We start from the raw sequence: 23,940 nt of genomic DNA on the forward strand, positions 1-23,940 counted from the left end.
TCGGAGATCGGGGGGAGGCAGTCGGAGATCGGGGGGAGGCAGTCTCAGATTAGGGGGGAGGCAGTCGGAGATCGGGGGGAGGCAGTCTGAGATCGGGGGGAGGTAGTCGGAGATCGGGGGGAGGTAGTCGGAGATCGGGGGGAGGCAGTCGGAGATCGGGGGGAGGCAGTCGGAGATCGGGGGGAGGCAGTCGGAGATCGGGGGGAGGCAGTCGGAGATCGGGGGGAGGCAGTCGGAGATCGGGGGGAGGCAGTCGGAGATCAGGGGGAGGCAGTCTGAGATTAGGGGGGAGGGGAGTCTGAGATTAGGGGGGAGGGGAGTCTGAGATCAGGCCGGGGGGGGGGGGGGGGGGGGCGGTCTTAAGGTGAATGTAGGTTTAATACCTGTCGGGATAAAATTTGGAGTAGGGGATATAAAGGGTGGGCCCCAATTGGCCGGTATAAAACAGTCTGAAAGGAACCATTCAGTCTCGTTAGGCTGGAAACAAAACATAAAGCACCATGGGATACTTGACCATTTTCAAACTAACGTAGATAGGTTTAGCTGACCAAGGACATTCCCAGCTTTACTTAGGGAATGTTTAGAAGGGGTCTGTTCCTGAGAAGAGACAAGAGTACAAAGGCGTATTGATGAAACATCCGCTGATGGTCTGGGAAAGGAGTCAGTTGGCTGCATAATTCAATGGAGCTTTGTAGTCCAGCAGGCCATGTTCCTGCTGAAGATCCCTCCCTATAGTGATAACAAGGGGAAGAGATCGCTCCAGAACGCAAAGTTAGAGTGAAGCCTCTGCAGCCCATAAGCTTCTCACAGGGGGTACTCGAGTTCAAAGGGCAGGCCTAGTAGTTGATTGATTAACCCTATAAACCAATGATGTATCAATATTACCATGTATACACCCCCATTAGTAATTAGTGGGTGTGGTCTAATAAACTGTACAAACTAAGTTGTATTGTCACTTTTCCTTCGAGAACGAGGTCTCCAGCTGGGGTGGCTGAGATTGTTCTCCCGTGTGCACTCGTAATAAACTATTGATCTGGGGAACACCTGAGTCTGTTAGTTCTGTTTTACCTTCCAGAATTTCCTCGTTTACAATATCCTAACCAGCAATTAGTGAGATGGGGTGTTGGGTGAATGAGAGTCTGTGATCCTTGGTCAGGGGAAGAAGAGAAAGTCTCTGGTCCTGTCCCACAGTCTATACTCAGTCTCTCTGGTCCTGTCCCACAGTCTATACTCTGTCTCTCTGGTCCTGTCCCACAGTCTATACTCTGTCCCTCTGGACCTGTCCCACAGTCTATACTCTGTCTCTCTGGTCCTGTCCCACAGTCTATACTCTGTCTCTCTGGTCCTGTCCCACAGTCTATACTCTGTCCCTCTGGTCCTGTCCCACAGTTTATACTCTGTCTCTCTGGACCTGTCCCACAGTCTATACTCAGTCTCTCTGGTCCTGTCCCACAGTCTATACTCAGTCTCTCTGGTCCTGTCCCACAGTCTATACTCAGTCTCTCTGGTCCTGTCCCACAGTCTATACTCTGTCTCTCTGGTCCTGTCCCACAGTCTACACTCTGTCTCTCTGGACCTGTCCCACAGTCTATACTCTGTCTCTCTGGACCTGTCCCACAGTCTATACTCTGTCTCTCTGGACCTGTCCCACAGTCTATACTCTGTCTCTCTTGTCCTGTCCCACAGTCTATACTCTGTCTCTCTGGTCCTGTCCCACAGTCTATACTCTGTCTCTCTGGACCTGTCCCACAGTCTATACTCTGTCTCTCTGGACCTGTCCCACAGTCTATACTCTGTCTCTCTGGTCCTGTCCCACAGTCTATACTCTGTCTCTCTGGTCCTGTCCCACAGTCTATACTCTGTCTCTCTGGACCTGTCCCACAGTCTATACTCTGTCTCTCTGGTCCTGTCCCACAGTCTATACTCTGTCTCTCTGGTCCTGTCCCACAGTCTATACTCTGTCTCTCTGGTCCTGTCCCACAGTCTATACTCTGTCTCTCTGGTCCTGTCCCACAGTCTATACTCTGTCTCTCTGGTCCTGTCCCACAGAGTATTAACTGTCTCTCTGGTCCTGTCCTTCGGAAGGACATATTGGCCTTGGAGGGTGTGCAGCGTTGGTTTACTAGAATGATACCCGGACCTCAAGGGTTAAGTTACGAGGAGAGATTACACAAATTGGGATTGTATTCTCTCGAGTTTCGAAGGTTAAGGGGTGATCTGATCGAAGTTTATAAGATATTAAGGGGAACAGATAGGATGGATAGAGAGAAACTATTTCCGCAGGTTGGGGATTCTAGGAGTAGGGGGTACAGTCTAAAAATTAGAGCCAGACCTTTCAGGAGTGAGATTAGAAAACATTTCTACACACAAAGGGTGGTAGAAGTTTGGAACTCTCTTCCGCAAACGGCAACTGATACTAGCTCAATTGCTAAATTTAAATGTGAGATAGATAGCTTTTTGGCAACCAAAGGTATTAAGGGATATGGGCCAAAGGCAGGTATATGGAGTTAGATCACAGATCAGCCATGATCTTATCAAATGGTGGAGCAGGCACGAGGGGCTGAATGGCCTACTCCTGTTCCTATGTTCCCACAGTTTATACTCTGTCTCTCTGCTCCTGTCCCCAGGAGGTGGGGTTTGATTTGCCTGTAGCATTCCCCTCATTCCCCTCCTGCCTCTATCACTCCTCCTCACTCCCCCTCCTGCCTGTATCACTCCCCCTCCTGCCTGTATCACCCCCCTCACTCCCCCTCACCTGTCCTGCATATATCCGTTCCTGCAAATACACTCGAATCCTTGCAGCTTGTCGGTGCAGTTCTGTGTATCATCACAGTCGTGATGTCCGTTCAAACATTCGTTCTCTGGCGGGCAGGGCATGAAGGCCCAGGTTCCATCGGAGTCGCGGCAGGTCTGGGGGCCGTCTGTAGGTCACAAAAATGATCAGCAGCCCCGGGAACACAGCAAGGAGACAGAAAGCTAAAGAGCACTTCACACAGGACACAGGTCCCCCACTGCCTGTCCCCACACAGGTCCCCCACTGCCTGTCCCCACACAGGTCCCCCACTGCCTGTCCCCACACAGGTCCCCCACTGCCTGTCCCCACACAGGTCCCCCACTGCCTGTCCCCACACAGGTCCCCCACTGCCTGTCCCCACACAGGTCCCCCACTGCCTGTCCCCACACAGGTCCCCCACTGCCTGTCCCCACACAGGTCCCCCACTGCCTGTCCCCACACAGGTCGCCCACTGCCTGTCCCCACACAGGTCGCCCACTGCCTGTCCCCACACAGGTCTCCCACTGCCTGTCCCCACACAGGACACAGGTCTCCCACTGCCTGTCCCCACACAGGTCGCCCACTGCCTGTCCCCACACAGGTCTCCCACTGCCTGTCCCCACACAGGACACAGGTCTCCCACTGCCTGTCCCCACACAGGTCTCCCACTGCCTCTCCCCACACAGGTCTCCCACTGCCTGTCCCCACACAGGTCTCCCACTGCCTGTCCCCACACAGGTCTCCCACTGCCTCTCCCCACACAGGTCTCCCACTGCCTCTCCCCACACAGGTCTCCCACTGCCTGTCCCCACACAGGTCTCCCACTGCCTGTCCCCACACAGGTCCCCCACTGCCTGTCCCCACACAGGTCTCCCACTGCCTGTCCCCACACAGGTCTCCCACTGCCTGTCCCCACACAGGTCTCCCACTGCCTCTCCCCACACAGGTCTCCCACTGCCTGTCCCCACACAGGTCTCCCACTGCCTGTCCCCACACAGGTCTCCCACTGCCTGTCCCCACACAGGTCTCCCACTGCCTGTCCCCACACAGGTCTCCCACTGCCTGTCCCCACACAGGTCTCCCACTGCCTGTCCCCACACAGGTCTCCCACTGCCTGTCCCCACACAGGTCTCCCACTGCCTGTCCCCACACAGGTCTCCCACTGCCTCTCCCCACACAGGTCTCCCACTGCCTGTCCCCACACAGGTCTCCCACTGCCTCTCCCCACACAGGTCTCCCACTGCCTGTCCCCACACAGGTCTCCCACTGCCTGTCCCCACACAGGTCTCCCACTGCCTGTCCCCACACAGGTCTCCCACTGCCTGTCCCCACACAGGTCTCCCACTGCCTGTCCCCACACAGGTCTCCCACTGCCTGTCCCCACACAGGTCTCCCACTGCCTCTCCCCACACAGGTCTCCCACTGCCTGTCCCCACACAGGTCTCCCACTGCCTGTCCCCACACAGGTCTCCCACTGCCTGTCCCCACACAGGTCTCCCACTGCCTGTCCCCACACAGGTCTCCCACTGCCTGTCCCCACACAGGTCTCCCACTGCCTGTCCCCACACAGGTCTCCCACTGCCTGTCCCCACACAGGTCTCCCACTGCCTCTCCCCACACAGGTCTCCCACTGCCTCTCCCCACACAGGTCTCCCACTGCCTGTCCCCACACAGGTCTCCCACTGCCTGTCCCCACACAGGTCTCCCACTGCCTGTCCCCACACAGGTCTCCCACTGCCTCTCCCCACACAGGTCTCCCACTGCCTGTCCCCACACAGGACACAGGTCTCCCACTGCCTGTCCCCACACAGGACCCAGGTCTCCCACTGCCTGTCCCCACACAGGTTACAGGTCTGACTGTCACCAGGAAGCTAGCCCCGCCCAGTGTACGTACCATCGTGTGGCCCACTCAGACCGCCCTGGATACACCTGCCGATCCCGTTGAGGCCTGGAGTTGAGCACCAGCCGCAGTGAGAGTGCCGGACACAGTGGGAACACTGATGGTATCGGGCACACGACAGGTTACAGCTCGACCTCAACCCCTTCAGTATCCGGCCACACATTCCGGCCGCACAACGCATCGGCATAAAACTCGGGCTCATACACTGCGGGAGAGAGAGAGAATCAGTGAGAGGGGGAGGGCCAGGGAGAGAGAATCAGTGAGAGGGGGAGGGCCAGGGAGAGAGAATCAGTGAGGGAGGGAGGGCCAGGGAGAGAGAATCAGTGAGAGGGGGAGGGCCAGGGAGAGAGAATCAGTGAGGGAGGGAGGGCCAGGGAGAGAGAATCAGTGAGAGGGGGAGGGCCAGGGAGAGAGAATCAGTGAGGGAGGGAGGGCCAGGGAGAGAGAATCAGTGAGAGGGGGAGGGCCAGGGAGAGAGAATCAGTGAGAGAGGGTGGGCCAGGGAGAGAGAATCAGTGAGAGAGGGTGGGCCAGGGAGAGAGAATCAGTGAGAGAGGGTGGGCCAGGGAGAGAGAATCAGTGTTAGAGGGAGGGCCAGGGAGAGAGAATCAGTGAGGGAGGGAGGGCCAGGGAGAGAGAATCAGTGAGAGAGGGTGGGCCAGGGAGAGAAAATCAGTGTTAGAGGGAGGGCCAGGGAGAGAGAATCAGTGAGGGAGGGAGGGCCAGGGAGAGAGAATCAGTGAGAGGGGGAGGGCCAGGGAGAGAGAATCAGTGAGAGAGGGTGGGCCAGGGAGAGAGAATCAGTGAGAGAGGGTGGGCCAGGGAGAGAGAATCAGTGAGGGAGGGCCAGGGAGAGAGAATCAGTGAGAGGGGGAGGGCCAGGGAGAGAGAATCAGTGAGAGGGGGAGGGCCAGGGAGAGAGAATCAGTGAGAGGGGGAGGGCCAGGGAGAGAGAATCAGTGAGAGGGGGAGGGCCAGGGAGAGAGAATCAGTGAGAGGGGGAGGGCCAGGGAGAGAGAATCAGTGAGAGGGGGAGGGCCAGGGAGAGAGAATCAGTGAGAGAGGGTGGGCCAGGGAGAGAGAATCAGTGAGGGAGGGCCAGGGAGAGAGAATCAGTGCGAGGGGGAGGGCCAGGGAGAGAGAATCAGTGAGAGGGGGAGGGCCAGGGAGAGAGAATCAGTGAGAGGGGGAGGGCCAGGGAGAGAGAATCAGTGAGAGGGGGAGGGCCAGGGAGAGAGAATCAGTGAGAGGGGGAGGGCCAGGGAGAGAGAATCAGTGAGGGAGGGAGGGCCAGGGAGAGAGAATCAGTGAGGGAGGGAGGGCCAGGGAGAGAGAATCAGTGTTAGAGGGAGGGCCAGGGAGAGAGAGAATCAGTGAGAGGGGGAGGGCCAGGGGGAGAATCAGTGAGAGGGGGAGGGCCAGGGGGAGAGAATCAGTGAGAGGGGGAGGGCCAGGGGGAGAATCAGTGTGAGAGGGAGGGCCAGGGGGAGAATCAGTGAGAGGGGGAGGGCCAGGGAGAGAGAATCAGTGAGAGGGGGAGGGCCAGGGGGAGAGAATCAGTGAGAGAGGGAGAGGGAATCAGAGTTTCAGGGAGACCCTGTCTACAGACCCGTCCAGGGCTCTGCAGTAATTGAAAACTCTTCCATCTCTTATCCGCTGTGGTTCATTCCCCATTCCTCGCCGATTCTGAGCCAGGGTCTTACCTGCTGCAGAGACAGACTCCAGACGCATTGCTGCCATCCTCCGTCTGAGCCGTTGGAACTCAGACACTCGCCGCAGGTGGTCAGATTGTGGCACGGGGTCGGGCACGGTTCAGGTGGGCAGGATTCCACAGGCATCGGTGAGACGTTGCGCAAAGAGTGGCTGAAGCAGGTCCAATCATAGGCTGGACTGACACTGAGGATCCGACGGGTCTCACCTACAACACAAGGAGGTAACAGTGAGAGCGGAGGGTCAGTGAGAGCGGGGGGTCAGTGAGAGCGGGGGGTCGGTGAGAGCGGGGGGTCGGTGAGAGCGGGGGGTCGGTGAGAGCGGGGGGTCGGACACTGGGGACGGTCAGTGAGAGCGGGGGGGTCAGTGAGAGCGGGGGGTCAGTGAGAGCGGGGGGTCAGTGAGAGCGGGGGGTCAGTGAGAGCGGGGGGTCAGTGAGAGCGGGGGGTCGGACACTGGGGACGGTCAGTGAGAGCGGGGGGGGTCAGTGAGAGCGGGGGGTCAGTGAGAGCGGAGGGTCAGTGAGAGCGGAGGGTCAGCGAGAGCGGGGGGTCAGCGAGAGCGGGGGGTCAGTGAGAGCGGGGGGTCAGTGAGAGCGGGGGGTCAGTGAGAGCGGGGGGTCAGTGAGAGCGGGGGGTCAGTGAGAGCGGAGGGTCAGTGAGAGCGGGGGGTCAGTGAGAGCGGGGGGTCAGTGAGAGCGGGGGGTCAGTGAGAGCGGGGGGGTCAGTGAGAGCGGGGGGGTCAGTGAGAGCGGGGGGGTCAGTGAGAGCGGGGGGTCAGTGAGAGCGGGGGGTCAGTGAGAGCGGGGGGTCAGTGAGAGCGGGGGGTCAGTGAGAGCGGGGGGTCAGTGAGAGCGGGGGGTCAGTGAGAGCGGGGGGTCAGTGAGAGCGGGGGGTCGGACACTGGGGACGGTCAGTGAGAGCGGGGGGTCGGACACTGGGGACGGTCAGTGAGAGCGGAGGGTCAGTGAGAGCGGGGGATCGGACACTGGGGACGGTCAGTGAGAGCGGGGGGTCGGACACTGGGGACGGTCAGTGAGAGCGGGGGGTCGGACACTGGGGACGGTCAGTGAGAGCGGGGGGTCGGACACTGGGGACGGTCAGTGAGAGCGGGGGGTCGGGCACTGGGGACGGTCAGTGAGAGCGGAGGGTCAGACACTGGGGATGGTCAGTGAGAGCGGAGGGTCAGACACTGGGGATGGTCAGTGAGAGCGGAGGGTCAGACACTGGGGATGGTCAGTGAGAGCGGAGGGTCAGACACTGGGGATGGTCAGTGAGAGCGGAGGGTCAGACACTGGGGATGGTCAGTGAGAGCGGAGGGTCAGACACTGGGGATGGTCAGTGAGAGCGGAGGGTCAGACACTGGGGATGGTCAGTGAGAGCGGAGGGTCAGACACTGGGGATGGTCAGTGAGAGCGGAGGGTCAGACACTGGGGATGGTCAGTGAGAGCGGAGGGTCAGACACTGGGGACGGTCAGTGAGAGCGGAGGGTCAGACACTGGGGATGGTCAGTGAGAGCGGAGGGTCGGTCACTGAGGCAAAGGTCGGGAGGAGGGGGCCGGGGGTCGTGGGTCGGGACGAGGGGGTCGGGGGTCGTGGGTCGGGACGAGGGGGTCGGGCGTCGGGAGGAAGGGTCGACCCTTCACCACTTCACCCCACGACCTTCTCCTCTTCCCCCCCTTGACCCTTGCCCCCTCACCCCACCAACCTTTTTTCCTCCAAGGTACTAAGAATAAGAATTTTAGCACCAGGAAAAGGCTGGGCCTGTGTGGATCCGGTGCCAGGTTTTACCCAGACCCAAAGCCCGTTGATTGTTGACACTCACCAGTGCGTTTGAATTGCCGTGTCCACATGCACTTCCCAGAAGCGGTGCACTTGCTGCAGTCGGAGGCTTCACACGATATTTCGGAGCAGTTACTCGCCATGAAGATCTCTCGCTGGTTGATGCGACAGTCGTTCTCCTTGGTACAGCTTGCGTTTGTGCTGATGCAGGCACCCTCTGGGCAGTTCGTGCACCATTTACACCTCTGGAAGGCAAAGACAGACCCTGGCTGATTCACAGGCATAACATCAGTTATTGACATTCACCCTTCAACCTCCCGAGAGATGCACTGCGTGTGAGGCCCGTGTGTGCGTGAGAGTGCGAGTGTGAGAGAGGGTGAGTGCGAGTGTGAGAGAGGGTGAGTGCGAGTGTGAGAGAGGGTGAGCGCGTGTCTGTGTGTGTGCGTGTACATGGGAGTGCGCTTGTGTGAGTGCGTGAGAGCAGAGGAGCACGTGTGCGAGTGCATGCGTGAGTACGTGTGTAAGCACCATTTAATCGTGCCCCATGCCATTGAATCCTGTCCCGTGCCGTCTAAATACCAGGTTTGACATGAACGCAGGACAGAGTGGTGAGAAATGGTTGTGGTGAGAAATGGTTTAAGATCAAACACCAACAGGAGGTTGGTACCTGGACACTCACCAGTCGCTGCATTTGCCCCATGACCTTTGGGTGTCGAGCCAAACACTCACTGCACGTTTTCAAACGGCGACAGTCTTCAGAGAACTTGGGCATCGGGTCACAGAGGGAGCTTCCAGACTCAAACCCGTACCTGTCAAAGAAAGGGTTAACAACCCATAAAATGCAGCAGGATAAAGCTCTCAACAGCATCTGGACAATTTGACAGAAACGACGAGAGAAATAGGAGCAGGAGTCGGCCATTCGGCCCCTCGAGCCTGCTCCGCCATTCAATAAGATCATGGCTGATCATCGACCTCAACTCCACTTTCCTGCCCGATCCCCATATCCCTTGATTCACCAAGAGCCCAGAAATCTAGGAATTATCAACATCATCAAAACGAGCTCAGCACCAATTATAACAAACCAGGGCGGGGCGGGGGGAGCAGTTTCCAGCAGGTCAATGTAGATAGTAGAACCTGGCGGGGCCAGACTTGCCAGGGTCAGAGGCTCTGGCCGGGCCAGGGCCAGACGGACCGGGGTCAGAGGCTCCGGCCGGGCCAGGGCCAGGGTCAGGGGCTCTGGCGGGGCCAGACAGGCCGGGGTCAGAGGCTCCGGCCGGGCCAGGGCCAGACGGGCCGGGGTCAGAGGCTCCGGCCGGGCCAGGGCCAGACGGGCCAGGGTCAGGGGCTCTGGCCAGGGCCAGACGGGCCGGGGTCAGTAACTGGTACTGGTGAGGAATGAGACTGCAGGCCTGGAAAACGTCCTAAACAGAATAAATGTGAAGCAGGTGGGCAGCCTGTCGGTGAAGGGAGGATTGTCTGCTCCTACCTCTCCGCCTCGTCCGCAGACAGGCAGCTTCCATTACGGACTGAACGACACCAGACGCAGCTACTGTTGTTGCAGGCTCCTGGGTTGGTAAATATGAGACACGGGTCGACTGGGATGGAGAGAGTCACCAAGGTACCCAGTGAGACTCCTCCATATCCTGCGGAGATGTACAGCTTATTCCTCAGTGTCACGGCTGCGTGAGCGATGGATCCGTTCATTGGCTCACCGAGAATCGAGCTCCCTGCAGAGAGGTGGGAAACACAGTTAGACGACCCACCCACTATTGGTGGGTTAATGAGGTACTGTAAAGAGAGAGAGGGGGAGAGGGATAGAGGGACAGAGGGAGGGGGAGAGGGACAGAGAGAGGGGGAGAGGGACAGAGGGAGGGGGAGAGGGACAGAGGGAGGGGGAGAGGGACAGAGGGAGGGGGAGAGGGACAGAGGGAGGGGGAGAGGGACAGAGGGAGGGGGAGAGGGACAGAGGGAGGGGGAGAGGGACAGAGGGAGGGGGAGAGGGACAGAGGGAGGGGGAGAGGGACAGAGGGAGGGGGAGAGGGACAGAGGGAGGGGGGAGGGGAGAGGGAGGGGGAGGGGAGGGACAGAGGGAGGGGGAGAGGGACAGAGGGAGGGGGAGAGGGACAGAGGGAGGGGGACAGAGGGACAGGGGAGAGGGACAGAGGGAGGGGGAGAGGGACAGAGGGAGGGGGAGAGGGACAGAGGGAGAGGGACAGGGGGAGAGGGACAGGGGGAGAGGGACAGGGGGAGAGGGACAGGGGGAGAGGGACAGGGGGAGAGGGACAGGGGGAGAGGGACAGGGGGAGAGGGACAGGGAGGGAGGGGGGAGAGGGAGAGGGAGGGGGGAGGGGGAGGGGGAGGGGGAGAGGGAGAGGTGAGGGGTGAGGGGCAGGGGGAGGGGGAGGGGGAGAGGGAGAGGTGAGGGGTGAGGGGCAGAGGGAGGGGTGAGGGGCAGAGGGAGGGGGAGAGGGACAGAGGGAGGGGGAGAGGGACGGGAGGGGGAGAGGGACGAGGGGGGAGGGACGGGGGGAGGGGAGGGAGGGGGAGGGGAGGGAGGGGGAGGGGAGGGACAGAGGGAGGGGGAGGGGAGGGACAGAGGGAGGGGGAGGGGAGGGACAGAGGGAGGGGGAGGAGGGGAGGGAGGGAGAGGGACAGAGAGAGAGAGAGAAGAAGAAGAAGAAGACGGAGGGGGGAGGGAGGGAGATGGGGAGGGGGAGAGAGAGGGGAGGGGGAGAAAGGAAAAGGAAGAGGGAAGAGAGGGAAAGGAAGAGGGAGGGGAGGGAGACAGAAGGGGGGAGAGAGGGAGACAGAGACAGAGAGAGAGAGGGAGACAGACAGAGAGAGAGAGGGAGACAGACAGAGAGAGAGAGAGGGAGACAGACAGAGAGAGAGAGAGGGAGACAGACAGAGAGAGAGAGAGGGAGACAGACAGAGAGAGAGGGAGGGAGACAGACAGAGAGAGAGGGAGGGAGACAGACAGAGAGAGAGAGAGGGAGGGAGACAGACAGAGAGAGAGGGAGGGAGACAGACAGAGAGAGAGAGAGGGAGGGAGACAGACAGAGAGAGAGAGAGGGAGACAGACACAGAGAGAGAGAGGGAGACAGACAGAGAGGGAGAGGGAGGCAGACAGAGAGGGAGAGGGAGGCAGACAGAGAGGGAGAGGGAGGCAGACAGAGAGGGAGGCAGACAGAGAGGGAGACAGACAGAGAGGGAGACAGACAGAGAGGGAGACAGACAGAGAGGGAGACAGACAGAGAGGGAGACAGACAGAGAGGGAGACAGACAGAGAGGGAGACAGACAGAGAGGGAGACAGACAGAGAGGGAGACAGACAGAGAGGGAGACAGACAGAGAGGGAGACAGACAGAGAGGGAGACAGACAGAGAGGGAGACAGACAGAGAGGGAGACAGACAGAGAGGGAGACAGACAGAGAGGGAGACAGACAGAGAGGGAGACAGACAGAGAGGGAGACAGACAGAGAGGGAGACAGACAGGGAGGGGGAGAGAGAGGGGAGGGGGAGAGAGAGGGGAGGGGGAGAGAGAGGGGAGGGGGAGAGAGAGGGGAGGGGGAGAGAGAGGGGAGGGGGAGAGAGAGGGGAGGGGGAGAGAGAGGGGAGGGGGAGAGAGAGGGGAGGGGGAGAGAGGAAAAGGAAGAGGGAAGAGAGGAAAAGGAAGAGGGAAGAGAGGGAAAGGAAGAGGGAGGGGAGGGAGACAGAAGGGGGGAGAGAGGGAGACAGAGAGGGAGAGAGGGAGACAGAGAGAGAGAGAGAGAGAGGGAGACAGAGAGAGAGAGAGGGAGACAGACAGAGAGAGAGAGAGGGAGACAGACAGAGAGAGAGAGAGGGAGACAGACAGAGAGGGAGGCAGACAGAGAGGGAGACAGACAGAGAGGGAGAGAGACAGAGAGGGAGAGACCGTCCGAGATGCATAGACCGATAGAAGGGCCTCTCAGGGACAGTTTTGGGGGGGTGGGTAGAAGGGCCTCTCAGGGACAGTTCAGGGAGGAGAGGACCAGTGCCAGAGCTAAGGGCCCCATTACCAATCTCATCAAGTACTGAGTGCAGGAACTGAGTGCAGGAACGGTGAAGAGTGAAACAGCTTTAAGGACAAACAGAGCAATCGGGACAAGTGAAGAGTAGGGGGGCAGGTCGAGGAACGCGGATCGACACGTTCTCCAACACAGGGCAAAACTTCCTTCTGATGGGAATTGTGAGCAAAGCCGCAGGGAGGCAGGTGAGGGGAACTACTGGGAACAGAGGAATCTCCAAACAATTGAAAACACGGTCAGAGGGGTAAAGAGGGAACAAGGGCAGCTCGAGCTGGAGAAACCAAAACAACATTTACACAGCGCCTCTATCGCAGTGAAACGTCCCAAGGCGCTTCAGAGGAGCGTAAATCAGACAAAATTTAAGATCAAGCCACCGAAGGAGATGTTAGGGTTGGAGGCGGGGCCTTGTCTGCGATCGAGGCCATGGGAAGGAGGGGTGATGAGTGTGTACGGAGGGAGCGATTAAGGGAGGGCAGTGACCTCAGACAAGAGCCGCCAAGGGAAGTTGAGATGCGGACTGAAATCACGGAGGACGAGGGATGACTCAGTGCGGAGGCTGGGGGAGGAAAGGAGGATGCCACGGTGAGGAAGTCGGGGCAGGATTTCGAAGCAGAGGCGAGAAGGGTGGAACGGGGCGAGATGCTCAAAGGGTCAGAGAAGAGTCGGGGGGAGGAACCATTTGGTGGGAAGGACCACACGGCCATCGTGGCGGTGTGGGTGGGGAAGATGGTGGAAGCTACAGCCGGACGGGCAGCCTTCAGTAAGGGGAAAGGTTTTGCCATCGGTGAACCAAAGTTCAGTGGGATCGCCACTCTGAGGTCTGTGGTGGAATAACCCAAGGCAACCAGTGAAAACAAAAAGGGATTTGATAGAGCAGATGTTCCCACTGGTAGAAGGGTCGGTAACCAGAGGACACAGATTTAAGCCAATTGGCAAACGAGCCAGAGGGGAGAGGAGGAAAATTATTTTGCATCGAGTTGTGAAGATCTGGAATGCGCTGCCTGAAAGGGCGGTGGAAGCAGATTCAATAATAACTCTCAAAAGGGAATTGGAAAATACATGAAGGGATAAAAATTGCAGGGCAATGGGAAAGAGACAAATTGGACAGCACCTTCAGAGAGTCATGATGGGCCAAAATGGCCCCCTCCTTATAGTATTATAGTAGGTACAGTACAGGAAGAGGCCATTCGCCCATCATGCCTGCCGGCTCTTTGAAGATACTATCCAATTAGTCCCACTCCCCCGCTCTTGCCCCATTGCCCTGCAATTTTTTTCCTTTCAACTATTTATCCAATTCCCTTTTGAAAGTTACGATTGAATCTGCTTCCACCGCCCTTTCAGGCACAAATCCCAGGGATCAGTGCTGGGAGATGGACTGAGTCAGTTATTATGAAACATACCTGTGTTATTTGGTATGCTCCAGGTGCCCCCAGACCTGTGTTATTTGGTATGATCCAGGTGCGCCCACACCTGTGTTATTTGGTATGATCCAGGTGCGCCCACACCTGTGTTATTTGGTATGATCCAGGTGCGCCCACACCTGTGTTATTTGGTATGCTCCAGGTGCCCCCAGACCTGTGTTATTTGGTATGATCCAGGTGCCCCCACACCTGTGTTATTTGGTATGATCCAGGTGCCCCCAGACCTGTGTTATTTGGTATGATCCAGGTGCCCCCACACCTGTGTTATTTGGTATGATCCAGGTGCCCCCAGACCGGTGTTATTTGGTATGATCCAGGTGCCCCCAGACCTGTGTTATTTGGTATGATCCAGGTGCCCCCATACCCGTGTTATTTGGTATGATCCAGGTGCCCCCAGACCTGTGTTATTTGGTATGATCCAGGTGCCCCCATACCCGTGTTATTTGGTATGCTCCAGGTGCCCCCAGACCTGTGTTATTTGGTATGATCCAGGTGCGCCCACACCTGTGTTATTTGGTATGATCCAGGTGCGCCCACACCTGTGTTATTTGGTATGATCCAGGTGCGCCCACACCTGTGTTATTTGGTATGATCCAGGTGCCCCCAGACCTGTGTTATTTGGTATGATCCAGGTGCGCCCACACCTGTGTTATTTGGTATGATCCAGGTGCGCCCACACCTGTGTTATTTGGTATGATCCAGGTGCGCCCACACCTGTGTTATTTGGTATGATCCAGGTGCGCCCACACCTGTGTTATTTGGTATGATCCAGGTGCGCCCACACCTGTGTTATTTGGTATGATCCAGGTGCGCCCACACCTGTGTTATTTGGTATGATCCAGGTGCGCCCACACCTGTGTTATTTGGTATGATCCAGGTGCCCCCAGACCTGTGTTATTTGGTATGATCCAGGTGCCCCCACACCTGTGTTATTTGGTATGATCCAGGTGCCCCCAGACCGGTGTTATTTGGTATGATCCAGGTGCCCCCAGACCTGTGTTATTTGGTATGATCCAGGTGCCCCCATACCCGTGTTATTTGGTATGATCGAGGTGCCCCCAGACCTGTGTCATTTGGTATGATCCAGGTGCCCCCATACCCGTGTTATTTGGTATGATCCAGGTGCCCCCACACCTGTTATTTGGTATGATCCAGGTGCCCCCACACCTGTTATTTGGTATGATCCAGGTGCCCCCATACCCGTGTTATTTGGTATGATCCAGGTGCCCCCACACCTGTTATTTGGTATGATCCAGGTGCCCCCACACCTGTGTTATTTGGTATGATCCAGGTGCCCCCATACCCGTGTTATTTGGTATGATCCAGGTGCCCCCACACCTGTTATTTGGTATGATCCAGGTGCCCCCACACCTGTTATTTGGTATGATCCAGGTGCGCCCACACCTGTGTTATTTGGTATGATCCAGGTGCCCCCAGACCTGTGTTATTTGGTATGATCCAGGTGCCCCCACACCTGTGTTATTTGGTATGATCCAGGTGCCCCCAGACCTGTGTTATTTGGTATGATCCAGGTGCCCCCATACCTGTGTTATTTGGTATGATCCAGGTGCCCCCATACCTGTGTTATTTGGTATGATCCAGGTGCCCCCACACCTGTTATTTGGTATGATCCAGGTGCCCCCATACCTGTGTTATTTGGTATGATCCAGGTGCCCCCACACCTGTTATTTGGTATGATCCAGGTGCCCCCACACCTGTTATTTGGTATGATCCAGGTGCCCCCACACCTGTTATTTGGTATGATCCAGGTGCCCCCAGACCTGTGTTATTTGGTATGATCCAGGTGCCCCCATACCTGTGTTATTTGGTATGATCCAGGTGCCCCCACACCTGTTATTTGGTATGATCCAGGTGCCCCCATACCTGTGTTATTTGGTATGATCCAGGTGCCCCCACACCTGTTATTTGGTATGATCCAGGTGCCCCCACACCTGTTATTTGGTATGATCCAGGTGCCCCCACACCTGTTATTTGGTATGATCCAGGTGCCCCCATACCTGTGTTATTTGGTATGATCCAGGTACCCCCACACCTGTTATTTGGTATGATCCAGGTGCCCCCACACCTGTTATTTGGTATGATCCAGGTGCCCCCATACCTGTGTTATTTGGTGTAATCCAGGTGTTGCAGTTGACCTGATAAAATAAGATGTCCGCACTGAAGTCATCCTGCTCAGTGCGACCGCCCGCCACCACCATCGTATCGCGGAACAGCGCGGCAACATGGAAAAACCGGGGCAGGGGCTACAAACAAAGGAAAACCAGGAACGATTAAAGACGGATTGAACCTTTTAACGATTTGCCGCGAAAGTTGCGAATTCTATTCTCCACACGTGTCCCTCAGTAATGGAATTCTATTCTCCACACGTCCCCTCAGTAATGGAATTCTATTCCCCACACGTGTCCCTCAGTAATGGAATTCTATTCTCCACACGTCCCCTCAGTAATGGAATTCTATTCTCCACACGTCCCCTCAGTAATGGAATTCTATTCTCCACACGTCCCCCTCAGTAATGGAATTCTATTCTCCACACGTGTCCCTCAGTAATGGAATTCTATTCTCCACACGTCCCCCTCAGTAATGGAATTCTATTCTCCACACGTGTCCCTCAGTAATGGAATTCTATTCCCCACACGTGTCCCTCAGTAATGGAATTCCATTCTCCACACGTGTCCCTCAGTAATGGAATTCTATTCTCCACACGTGTCCCTCAGTAATGGAATTCTATTCTCCACACGTGTCCCTCAGTAATGGAATTCCATTCTCCACACGTGTCCCTCAGTAATGGAATTCTATTCTCCACACGTGTCCCTCAGTAATGGAATTCTATTCTCCACACGTGTCCCTCAGTAATGGAATTCCATTCTCCACACGTGTCCCTCAGTAATGGAATTCTATTCTCCACACGTGTCCCTCAGTAATGGAATTCTATTCTCCACACGTGTCCCTCAGTAATGGAATTCTATTCTCCACACGTGTCCCTCAGTAATGGAATTCTATTCCCCACACGTGTCCCTCAGTCATGGAATTCTATTCCCCACACGTGTCCCTCAGTCATGGAATTCTATTCCCCACACGTGTCCCTCAGTAATGGAATTCTATTCTCCACACGTGTCCCTCAGTAATGGAATTCTATTCTCCACACGTGTCCCTCAGTAATGGAATTCTATTCTCCACACGTGTCCCTCAGTAATGGAATTCTATTCCCCACACGTGTCCCTCAGTCATGGAATTCTATTCCCCACACGTGTCCCTCAGTAATGGAATTCTATTCTCCACACGTGTCCCTCAGTAATGGAATTCTATTCTCCACACGTGTCCCTCAGTAATGGAATTCTATTCCCCACACGTGTCCCTCAGTAATGGAATTCTATTCTCCACACGTGTCCCTCAGGAATGGAATTCTATTCTCCACACGTCCCCTCAGTAATGGAATTCTATTCTCCACACGTGTCCCTCAGTAATGGAATTCTATTCTCCACACGTGTCCCTCAGTAATGGAATTCTATTCTCCACACGTCCCATCAGTAATGGAATTCTATTCTCCACACGTGTCCCCTCAGTAATGGAATTCTGTTCTCCACACGTGTCTCTCAGTAATGGAATTCTATTCTCCACACGTGTCCCTCAGTAATGGAATTCTATTCCCCACACGTGTCCCTCAGTAATGGAATTCTATTCTCCACACGTCCCATCAGTAATGGAATTCTATTCCCCACACGTGTCCCTCAGTAATGGAATTCTATTCTCCACACGTCCCCTCAGTAATGGAATTCTATTCCCCACACGTGTCCCTCAGTAATGGAATTCTATTCTCCACACGTGTCCCTCAGGAATGGAATTCTATTCTCCACACGTGTCCCTCAGTAATGGAATTCTATTCTCCACACGTCCCCTCAGTAATGGAATTCTATTCTCCACACGTGTCCCTCAGGAATGGAATTCTATTCCCCACACGTGTCCCCTCAGTAATGGAATTCTATTCCCCACACGTGTCCCTCAGTAATGGAATTCCATTCTCCACACGTGTCCCTCAGTAATGGAATTCTATTCTCCACACGTGTCCCTCAGTAATGGAATTCTATTCTCCACACGTGTCCCTCAGTAATGGAATTCTATTCTCCACACGTGTCCCTCAGTAATGGAATTCTATTCCCCACACGTGTCCCTCAGTCATGGAATTCTATTCCCCACACGTGTCCCTCAGTCATGGAATTCTATTCCCCACACGTGTCCCTCAGTAATGGAATTCTATTCTCCACACGTGTCCCTCAGTAATGGAATTCTATTCTCCACACGTGTCCCTCAGTAATGGAATTCTATTCTCCACACGTGTCCCTCAGTAATGGAATTCTATTCCCCACACGTGTCCCTCAGTCATGGAATTCTATTCCCCACACGTGTCCCTCAGTAATGGAATTCTATTCTCCACACGTGTCCCTCAGTAATGGAATTCTATTCTCCACACGTGTCCCTCAGTCATGGAATTCTATTCCCCACACGTGTCCCTCAGTAATGGAATTCTATTCTCCACACGTGTCCCTCAGTCATGGAATTCTATTCCCCACACGTGTCCCTCAGGAATGGAATTCTATTCTCCACACGTGTCCCTCAGTAATGGAATTCTATTCTCCACACGTGTCCCTCAGGAATGGAATTCTATTCTCCACACGTGTCCCTCAGTAATGGAATTCTATTCTCCACACGTGTCCCTCAGTAATGGAATTCTATTCTCCACACGTGTCCCTCAGAAATGGAATTCTATTCTCCACACGTGTCCCTCAGCAATGGAATTCTATTCTCCACACGTGTCCCTCAGTAATGGAATTCTATTCCCCACACGTGTCCCCTCAGTAATGGAATTCTATTCCCCACACGTGTCCCTCAGTCATGGAATTCTATTCTCCACACGTCCCCCTCTGTAATGGAATTCTATTCCCCACACGTGTCCCTCAGTAATGGAATTCTATTCCCCACACGTGTCCCCTCAGTAATGGAATTCTATTCCCCACACGTGTCCCTCAGTAATGGAATTCTATTCTCCACACGTGTCCCTCAGTAATGGAATTCTATTCTCCACACGTGTCCCTCAGTAATGGAATTCTATTCTCCACACGTGTCCCTCAGTAATGGAATTCTATTCCCCACACGTGTCCCTCAGTCATGGAATTCTATTCCCCACACGTGTCCCTCAGTCATGGAATTCTATTCCCCACACGTGTCCCTCAGTAATGGAATTCTATTCTCCACACGTGTCCCTCAGTAATGGAATTCTATTCTCCACACGTGTCCCTCAGTAATGGAATTCTATTCTCCACACGTGTCCCTCAGTAATGGAATTCTATTCCCCACACGTGTCCCTCAGTCATGGAATTCTATTCCCCACACGTGTCCCTCAGTAATGGAATTCTATTCTCCACACGTGTCCCTCAGTAATGGAATTCTATTCTCCACACGTGTCCCTCAGTAATGGAATTCTATTCTCCACACGTGTCCCTCAGTCATGGAATTCTATTCCCCACACGTGTCCCTCAGGAATGGAATTCTATTCTCCACACGTGTCCCTCAGTAATGGAATTCTATTCTCCACACGTGTCCCTCAGGAATGGAATTCTATTCTCCACACGTGTCCCTCAGTAATGGAATTCTATTCTCCACACGTGTCCCTCAGTAATGGAATTCTATTCTCCACACGTGTCCCTCAGAAATGGAATTCTATTCTCCACACGTGTCCCTCAGCAATGGAATTCTATTCTCCACACGTGTCCCTCAGTAATGGAATTCTATTCTCCACACGTGTCCCTCAGAAATGGAATTCTATTCTCCACACGTGTCCCTCAGCAATGGAATTCTATTCTCCACACGTGTCCCCTCAGTAATGGAATTCTATTCTCCGCACGTGTCCCTCAGCAATGGAATTCTATTCTCCACACGTGTCCCTCAGTAATGGAATTCTATTCTCCACGTGTCCCTCAGTAATGGAATTCTATTCTCCACACGTGTCCCTCAGTAATGGAATTCTATTCTCCACACGTGTCCCTCAGTAATGGAATTCTATTCTCCACACGTCCCCCTCAGTAATGGAATTCCATTCTCCACACGTGTCTCTCAGTAATGGAATTCCATTCTCCACACGTGTCCCTCAGTAATGGAATTCTATTCTCCACACGTGTCCCTCAGTAATGGAATTCTATTCTCCACACATCCCCCTCAGTAATGGAATTCCATTCTCCACACGTGTCTCTCAGTAATGGAATTCCATTCTCCACACGTGTCCCTCAGTAATGGAATTCTATTCTCCGCACGTGTCCCTCAGCAATGGAATTCTATTCTCCACACGTGTCCCTCAGTAATGGAATTCTATTCTCCACACGTCCCCTCAGTAATGGAATTCTATTCTCCACACGTGTCCCTCAGTAATGGAATTCTATTCTCCGCACGTCCCCCTCAGGAATGGAATTCTATTCTCCACACGTGTCCCTCAGTAATGGAATTCTATTCTCCACACGTGTCCCTCAGTAATGGAATTCTATTCTCCACACGTGTCCCTCAGAAATGGAATTCTATTCTCCACACGTCCCCTCAGTGATGGAATTCTATTCTTCACACGTGTCCCTCAGTAATGGAATTCTATTCTTCACACGTCCCCTCAGTAATGGAATTCTATTCTCCACACGTCCCCCTCAGTAATGGAATTCTATTCTCCACACGTGTCCCTCAGTAATGGAATTCTATTCTCCACACGTCCCCCTCAGTAATGGAATTCTATTCTCCACACGTGTCCCTCAGTAATGGAATTCTATTCTCCACACGTGTCCCTCAGAAATGGAATTCTATTCTCCACACGTCCCCCTCAGTAATGGAATTCTATTCTCCACACGTCCCCCTCAGTAATGGAATTCTATTCTCCACACGTGTCCTCAGTAATGGAATTCTATTCTCCACACGTGTCCCTCAGTAATGGAATTCTATTCTTCACACGTGTCCCTCAGTTATGGAATTCTATTCTCCACACGTGTCCCCTCAGTCATGGAATTCTATTCTCCACACGTGTCCCTCAGTAATGGAATTCTATTCTCCACACGTCCCCTCAATAATGGAATTCTATTCTGCACACGTGTCTCTCAGTAATGGAATTCTATTCTCCACACGTGTCCCTCAATAATGGAATTCTATTCTGCACACGTGTCTCTCAGTAATGGAATTATATTCTCCACACGTGTCCCTCAGTAATGGAATTCTATTCTCCACACGTGTCTCTCAGTAATGGAATTCTATTCTCCACACGTGTCCCTCGGTAATGGAATTCTATTCTCCACACGTCCCCCTCAGCAATGGAATTCTATTCTCCACACGTGTCCCTCAGTAATGGAATTCTATTCTCCACACGTCCCCTCAGTAATGGAATTCTATTCTCCACACGTGTCCCTCAGTAATGGAATTCTATTCTCCACACGTGTCCCCTCAGCAATGGAATTCTATTCTCCACACGTCCCCCTCAGGAATGGAATTCTATTCTTCACACGTGTCCCTCAGTAATGGAATTCTATTCTCCACACGTGTCCCCTCAGTCATGGAATTCTATTCTCCACACGTGTCCCCTCAGTAATGGAATTCTATTCTTCACACGTGTCCCTCAGTTATGGAATTCTATTCTCCACACGTGTCCCCTCAGTCATGGAATTCTATTCTCCACACATGTCCCTCAGTAATGGAATTCTATTCTCCACACGTGTCCCTCAGTAATGGAATTCTATTCTCCACACGTGTCCCCTCAGTAATGGAATTCTATTCTCCACACGTGTCCCTCAGTAATGGAATTCTATTCTCCACACGTGTCCATCAGTAATGGAATTCTATTCTCCACACGTGTCCCTCAGTAATGGAATTCTATTCTCCACACGTGTCCCTCAGTAATGGAATTCTATTCTCCACACGTGTCCCTCAGTAATGGAATTCTATTCTCCACACGTGTCCCTCAGTAATGGAATTCTATTCTCCACACATGTCCCTCAGTAATGGAATTCTATTCTCCACACGTGTCCATCAGTAATGGAATTCTATTCTCCACACGTGTCCCTCAGTAATGGAATTCTATTCTCCACACGTGTCCCTCAGTAATGGAATTCTATTCTCCACACGTCCCCTCAGTCATGGAATTCTATTCTCCACACGTGTCCATCAGTAATGGAATTCTATTCTCCACACGTCCCCTCAGTCATGGAATTCTATTCTCCACACGTGTCCATCAGTAATGGAATTCTATTCTCCACACGTCCCCCTCAGTAATGAAATTCTATTCTCCACACGTCCCCTCAGTAATGGAATTCTATTCTCCACACGTGTCCCTCAGTAATGGAATTCTATTCTCCACACGTGTCTCTCAGTAATGGAATTCTATTCTCCACACGTGTCCCTCTGTAATGGAATTCTATTCTCCACACGTGTCCCTCAGTAATGGAATTCTATTCTCCACACGTCCCCTCAGCAATGGAATTCTATTCTCCACACGTGTCCCTCAGTAATGGAATTCTATTCTCCACACGTGTCCCTCAGTAATGGAATTCTATTCTCCACACGTCCCCTCAGTAATGGAATTCTATTCTCCACACGTGTCCCTCAGTAATGGAATTCTATTCTCCACACGTGTCCCTCAGTAATGGAATTCTATTCTCCACACGTGTCCCTCAGTAATGGAATTCTATTCTCCACACGTCCCCTCAGTAATGGAATTCTATTCTCCACACGTGTCCCTCAGTAATGGAATTCTATTCTCCACACGTCCACTCAGTAATGGAATTCTATTCTCCACACGTGTCCCTCAGTAATGGAATTCTATTCTCCACACGTCCCCTCAGTAATGGAATTCTATTCTCCACACGTCCCCCTCAGTAATGGAATTCTATTCTACACACGTCCCCTCAGTAATGGAATTCTATTCTCCACACGTCCACTCAGGAATGGAATTCTATTCTCCACACGTGTCCCTCAGTAATGGAATTCTATTCTCCACACGTCCCCTCAGTAATGGAATTCTATTCTCCACACGTCCCCTCAGTCATGGAATTCTATTCTCCACACGTCCCACTCAGGAATGGAATTCTATTCTCCACACGTGTCCCTCAGTAATGGAATTCTATTCTCCACACGTCCCACTCAGGAATGGAATTCTATTCTCCACACGTGTCCCTCAGTAATGGAATTCTATTCTCCACACGTGTCCCTCAGTAATGGAATTCTATTCTCCACACGTCCCCTCAGTAATGGAATTCTATTCTCCACACGTCCCCTCAGTAATGGAATTCTATTCTCCACACGTCCCCCTCAGTAATGGAATTCTATTCTCCACACGTGTCCCTCAGTGATGGAATTCTATTCTCCACACGTCCCCTCAGTAATGGAATTCTATTCTCCACACGTCCCCTCAGTAATGGAATTCTATTCTCCACACGTGTCCCTCAGTAATGGAATTCTATTCTCCACACGTCCCCTCAGTAATGGAATTCTATTCTCCACACGTCCCCTCAGTAATGGAATTCTATTCTCCACACGTCCCCCTCAGTAATGGAATTCTATTCTCCACACGTGTCCCTCAGTAATGGAATTCTATTCTCCACACGTCCCCCTCAGTAATGGAATTCTATTCTCCACACATGTCCCTCAGTAATGGAATTCTATTCTCCACACGTGTCCCTCAGTGATGGAATTCTATTCTCCACACGTCCCCTCAGTAATGGAATTCTATTCTCCACACGTCCCCTCAGTAATGGAATTCTATTCTCCACACGTCCCCCTCAGTAATGGAATTCTATTCTCCACACGTGTCCCTCAGTAATGGAATTCTATTCTCCACACGTGTCCCTCAGTAATGGAATTCTATTCTCCACACGTCCCCTCAGTAATGGAATTCTATTCTCCACACGTGTCCCTCAGTAATGGAATTCTATTCTCCGCACGTGTCCCTCAGTAATGGAATTCTATTCTCCACACGTCCCCTCAGTGATGGAATTCTATTCTCCACACGTGTCCCTCAGTAATGGAATTCTATTCTCCACACGTGTCCCTCAGTAATGGAATTCTATTCTCCACACGTCCCCCTCAGTAATGGAATTCTATTCTCCACACGTGTCCCTCAGTAATGGAATTCTATTCTCCACACGTGTCCCTCAGTAATGGAATTCTATTCTCCGCACGTGTCCCTCAGCAATGGAATTCCATTCTCCACACGTCCCCTCAGCAATGGAATTCTATTCTCCACACGTGTCCCTCAGTAATGGAATTCTATT

The 23,940-nt window shown here is 53.6% G+C and overlaps 1 protein-coding gene across 1 annotated transcript in view; it reads right to left on the minus strand.

The window, feature by feature from the left end:
• The window catches only part of LOC137306118 (multiple epidermal growth factor-like domains protein 8), a gene marked incomplete at its 3' end in the record, with an annotated part of 176,640 nt that overhangs the window by 85,290 nt on the left and 67,410 nt on the right, over positions 1-23,940 (minus strand). The window contains exons 8-14 of the mRNA XM_067975179.1: positions 15,753-15,897; positions 9,651-9,891; positions 8,844-8,973; positions 8,208-8,409; positions 6,377-6,591; positions 4,650-4,878; positions 2,756-2,921 (exon numbers count right to left, since the gene is read on the minus strand). Of these exons, the coding sequence (XP_067831280.1) occupies positions 2,756-2,921; positions 4,650-4,878; positions 6,377-6,591; positions 8,208-8,409; positions 8,844-8,973; positions 9,651-9,891; positions 15,753-15,897 (1,328 nt within the window). The remainder of the gene's footprint in view (positions 1-2,755; positions 2,922-4,649; positions 4,879-6,376; positions 6,592-8,207; positions 8,410-8,843; positions 8,974-9,650; positions 9,892-15,752; positions 15,898-23,940) is intronic.

Source organism: Heptranchias perlo, chromosome 42, assembly GCF_035084215.1.
Source record: "Heptranchias perlo isolate sHepPer1 chromosome 42, sHepPer1.hap1, whole genome shotgun sequence".
In the NCBI taxonomy this organism is placed as follows: Eukaryota; Metazoa; Chordata; class Chondrichthyes; order Hexanchiformes; family Hexanchidae; genus Heptranchias; species Heptranchias perlo.